General features: G+C 50.4%; 1 protein-coding gene across 1 annotated transcript; it reads left to right on the top strand.

Moving 5' to 3' along the window:
• Positions 1-2,417: 2,417 nt before the first annotated feature.
• On the top strand, positions 2,418-4,627 carry LOC125510103 (protein STAY-GREEN, chloroplastic). Its single transcript, XM_048675194.2, has 3 exons — positions 2,418-2,955; positions 3,059-3,400; positions 3,942-4,627. The coding sequence occupies exons 1-3, from the start codon at positions 2,818-2,820 to the stop codon at positions 4,293-4,295; spliced, it is 834 nt and encodes a 277-aa protein (XP_048531151.1). The 5' UTR covers positions 2,418-2,817; the 3' UTR covers positions 4,296-4,627.
• The last annotated feature ends 511 nt before the right edge of the window (positions 4,628-5,138 follow it).

Genomic DNA, 5,138 nt, shown 5'->3' with positions numbered 1-5,138 from the left:
ATGGAAGCCACCGGACCAAGCCACCCTAAAGATAAATGCAGATGACTCGTTTCAAGAGGACTCCCATCAGGGAGGCACAGGACTAGGTGTGCGCGACCGCGAAGGAAAGCTAATTCCTGCTCAAGCAATTGGGGATGAGAATGGACTTTCTGCTGTGTCCATGAAGGCGTATGCAATACGAGATGGCGCCTAGCTTGTGTTTGATTTGGGGTATAGGAAAGTGCACATGGAAACTGATGCCCAAATTGTGGTTAAACTCTGGGATTCTCCAGAGAATGACCGCTCGGAGATAGCTACCATGATTAAGGAAATCCAAGAGCTTTGCGGGAATTTTGAGGAGTTTCGATTGTCCTTCATTTCGAGGGAAGCGAACGAACTAGCTCATCTTTGTGCTAAACAATGTAACTCCCCTAGACGTCGGTGTATTTGGATCAACTATGTTCCGACCTTCCTCACAGCCTGTGTGATGAAGGATTGTAATCCCGCTGGTTAAATTAATAGAGCTCTTGATTCTAAAAAAAGGCGCATTGGTGCCCTTTTTTTGAAAATAATAATCAAAAAATGTATTTAAAAGTTTCAAAAAATTCAATTTTTGTGTGGAAACTTGTATTTATTCACTAAGACTGCATGATTTTTTTTTTGAAAAAATGTAATTTGTAAGCTATACAAAAAATCCGGCATAATAACAAAAAAAGAAGCCCATTTGAAAATAAATATTTGTATTTTTTTATGTACGTCATGTGTGAAAGTAAAATGATTTGAAAATTCAGTTTTTTTGCGTTGTAGAAAAATATTTTTTTTGGAAATAGGCACCAAGGTGACCGTGCACCATTGCTAATTTTTGGTCTAACAAAGGCCTTCTTTGTTAGCTTTGTAGTATCAACTGAAATCTATATAAGTGAAATATTTTGGTGATAGTAAGACAAATGTGAATAATTCTATTTGTGCTATCAAGGATATAAAGATAGTGACTTGTTGTCTTGGTTATGAGCTGGAGGTGAGGGAAATGTTATTATCAAAAATATGTCATCTTACTTAGTGAAATAGTACTCTATGTTATTAGTTAATACTTATGAGCTGGAGGTTGTTGGGTTATGGGTATGATACTTCCATTTTGTATCACTATTTTTCATTATAAATTGCTCATAATAAGGTGTCCTTTTTTTAGGAAAAACACACATATTGATGAAATGACATCTCTTCGTAGAAAGACATATCTAGTTTGTAAACCTCTCAAAATATGCCCTCTTGACGAGCTTATATTTCTTTACGGGGGAAGTAGAAGTGTATGTCTCACTGTCTTTGCATGGCAGGGTCGAAGCAGCCAGATGACTACATTTAGCTGTCAACAGGTAATTTAGCACATGTGTTTCCATTTGGTACATCGGACTTTCGTGGACATATATGGCAAGGGGTTAGTGCGATGATCGTTCCGACTTAGGTCAGACAAGAAGAGGTTCCACCACATTTCCTGCGTTTGGCATCCACTTGGTGCAGTGCAGTGCACGTATACAGTCAAACCATGCACCGTATATACGCGCAACTTCTCATTACGCAACTGTACCGTGAAGCATCCTCACTCTATGCACCACTGGAGTCGCGTGCGGAACGACAACGCACTGGAAATATCTTGTCAACTAAGTTTGCCAGTACGTCGTGTTGGACCAATGATTCAAAATGCAGTACTTGAACTGCATGTTTGTGACCGAAAGTTAAAAAAATTCAAGGGTAAAGTGTTGTCTCAGTCGACTAAGATTGAACCAAGTCTTAATCAAGTGGCATATAGTTTATAAGAAGAAGAAATAAAACACTAAAAAGAAAAATTGTGTACAGATCTCAGTGCAAGATCAAAGGAATATAGTATCGATCGAGACATAACGAAGTCTCAGTCGATGTCGACTGAGACTTAGCAAAATTGAAAATTAAACTTCAAAATGTCTTATATTTTGATATAGAGGTGGTAGTAAAATATGACGAGCACAACTGAGCATGTTTTGGTGGAAAATGGGATCAAGCTGCCCGAAAGGAAACTGGACCCTGATACGTACGCTACAACAATAAGGGAGTATATGCGGCTGACAAGTGGGACCAGCAGCCACGCGGGCCACAGCATGTGTGTAGAGCTAAACCACGGTCAAGCCTCGCTCCCACCAATGGAGAGACGCCACCTGCCGGCACATCGAGACATCCAAGCGTTCCTCGCTCCTTCTCGCGCCAACGCGCCCATCCCAAATCACCGGAGCTCGACGGATCCACCCGTTTCTCGCCACTCGCAGGCAGTCCCCGGCACGCCACCGATCGCTTGCCCGCGTTTTCCTCGTTCGTCCGCCCCGCCCCGCCCCGCGACGGAGCTTTCCTCGCCCGGCACACAACCGCGACGTTTCCCGACCCCCCACTCCACCACCACCACCACCACCACCCTCCTCCTCCTTCCTTGACCCCTGCCCTACCCTAACCGGCCCCCTATAACTCTCCTAGCCCGAGCTGACCGACGAGCAGTGCCACTTGGGGAACAAACGACGAATCCTATCGAGCTCCCTTCCCTCTGCCTGTGCCGCACGCACACGCGATTCCGCTCGGCTGAACCTGGTCGCCGATCGATTTCTTCCTCCGGTTGAGCGAGGCGTGCAAGCTACAGCGTCGCCGGTTGGTTAACTAGCCGGCAACCCCGGCTGCCGACCCTGTTTCATAGGCTCCCCATAGGCTTCCTTTCTTGGCCCCTGCTTCAGCTCCCACTTCTGTCTGCCTCCGAGGTGAAACCCAAGCCAGAGCACAAGATCCTCACTGGTACTAGTGGAGCTAGCTAGCCTAGCAGACATGGCCACCGCCTCCACCATGTCCCTGCTCCCCATCTCGCACCTCAAGCAGATGCAGCAGCAGCGGCGCACGCGGCTCGCCGGCGCGCGCCCCGGGAAGGTGCTCGTGCTCGGCCGCCGGAGGCGCCACGTCGTGCCGGTAAGAAGAATCACATCCGCTTACCGTCTGCTCCTCTCTCTATATCTCCCGCCGGTGACATGATGGGCTGACGAACTGGATGCTCTGTTTTTGTGGGTTGCAGCGGGCGCGGCTGTTTGGTCCGGCCATCTTCGAGGCGTCCAAGCTCAAGGTGCTGTTCGTGGGGGTGGATGAGGAGAAGCACCCGGGCAAGCTGCCGCGGACCTACACGCTCACCCACAGCGACGTGACGGCGCGGCTGACGCTGGCGGTGTCGCACACCATCCACGCCGCGCAGCTGCAGGGCTGGTACAACCGCCTGCAGCGGGACGAGGTGGTGGCCGAGTGGAAGAAGGTGCAGGGCGCCATGTCGCTGCACGTCCACTGCCACATCTCCGGCGGCCACTTCCTGCTCGACCTCATCGCGCCGCTCCGCTACTACATCTTCCGCAAGGAGCTCCCCGTGGTACGTCCCAACCTGCCAACGCCGATCGCCAGCCACACCGGCGCAACGTGGGCACCCGCACGTCCACATAGTATTTTCTTTCAAGACCACGAATTTCTTCGCTCTGCGAGAGTTTTTGGCCACGAATTCGATGGCCAATTTCTTCAGCGTCATGATTCTCCATAGCGTGATCAACACACAGTGTCTTTATGTCCGTGTCACCATTATTTTGGCCTCGTACAGTTTCAGCATGTGCTAGCTGTGGGCTTTGGACTAGGTCATCTTTTGCTTTGCAATCTTGTCTGCCGCCTTGGGAAGGCTAAATTTTGGACAGAATCTCCTGAGTTAATCATACGACTGTGGTCTCAAGCTGATTGATGCCTTAACAAAAGTTCCAGATGAAGATTAAATGTGCAGAAATTTACTACTATAATTCACTGCTTGTAGAAATTTCAATATTATCTGCAAAATTTGCTGTGGCTAGACAGTGAAGTGGCTTGTTCTCTTGGCACGGTGCATAGGACACATGTTCTGAGTTCTGACTCTGCTTTGGTTTGGTCAGGTTCTGAAGGCGTTCGTGCACGGCGACGGCAGCCTGTTCAGCCAGCACCCGGAGCTGGAGGAGGCCACGGTGTGGGTCTACTTCCACTCCAACAACCCCAACTTCAACCGCGTCGAGTGCTGGGGCCCGCTCCGCGATGCCGCCGCGCCCTACGACGACGAGAACGCCACCGCCGACTCCCCAGCCGCCGACGCAGCCGTGGCCACTGCCACGGGCGAGCAGGCGGTGCGCGCGGGCCAGTGGCCCCGGCGGTGCCCCGGGCAGTGCGACTGCTGCTTCCCGCCAGAGTGCCTCATCCCCTGGCCGCAGGAGCACGAAATGGCCGCCGACGCCGGCCAGGCGCCGCCGCAGTGAAGCCGGAGTGCGGACACAGATTAGCCGACCGAATCGTTCAGCTCGCCAAGGTACATACGTAGACGGATGCAACGCAGCGCATGCGGTGGCGGCAAGAGACCGCCATTGCATGCATGCATGCGCTGCGCTATTCTTTAATTGATACTCCTACTAGCAGCTTGATAATTAATTAGCTCAGCCGCAGTGCATTCTTAGGTTTAGCCAGGTAAATGTAACTCCATGGGTGTGGTGATCTAGCTAGCTAGCACCTTGGCTTGTAAATAGAAATCACATTATCAGTCGTTGTTGTACGTACGGGCAAAGAAAGGGAATCATTTGGGAGTGCATTCTAAGATCGATGTTGCTGCTGCAAGATACTACTCCTAGGGAGTAGGAACATTTCGCTGCTTCATTTGGACGGTGTTCGCACTGGGTTTGTGTAGGAATAAACGTGAAATTTCAGTCGTGTCACGATCGGGAGGTGTCGGGACGGCTCTGGGCTCTGGAGTCGTTGCGGGTTTGGCAACCGTTGTACAGTATTTCTCTGCTCTGGAACTGAAAGTGTGTGCGTTGGTAACGGTAGCTGTCGGGGTTGGCGTGCCGGTCTGGGTAAACTGGGTCGGGAACTTTCTCACGAGTGATCGATTCGAGCTGGCCGATTCAGGATCACTTGGCTAAGTGGAACGGTGGATGGATGGACGGATGACACGTTGAGGTGGAAGGTGATTTCGGTTTGATTAGTGGTTTGCGTCATGGCTGGGATCTGCAACTTTGTCTGCACCCGCGGTAGTTCATGCGTGCAAGCGTTTCACATCCTTCTTCTACCGCTAAAACACCGTACGGCTCCACTGCTCGACACGTCGT

This window comes from Triticum urartu, chromosome 5A, assembly GCF_056163025.1.
Source record: "Triticum urartu cultivar PI428250 chromosome 5A, HENAU_Tu73, whole genome shotgun sequence".
Lineage (NCBI taxonomy): Eukaryota > Viridiplantae > Streptophyta > Magnoliopsida > Poales > Poaceae > Triticum > Triticum urartu.
This window is presented reverse-complemented; position numbering and strand designations above follow the sequence as displayed.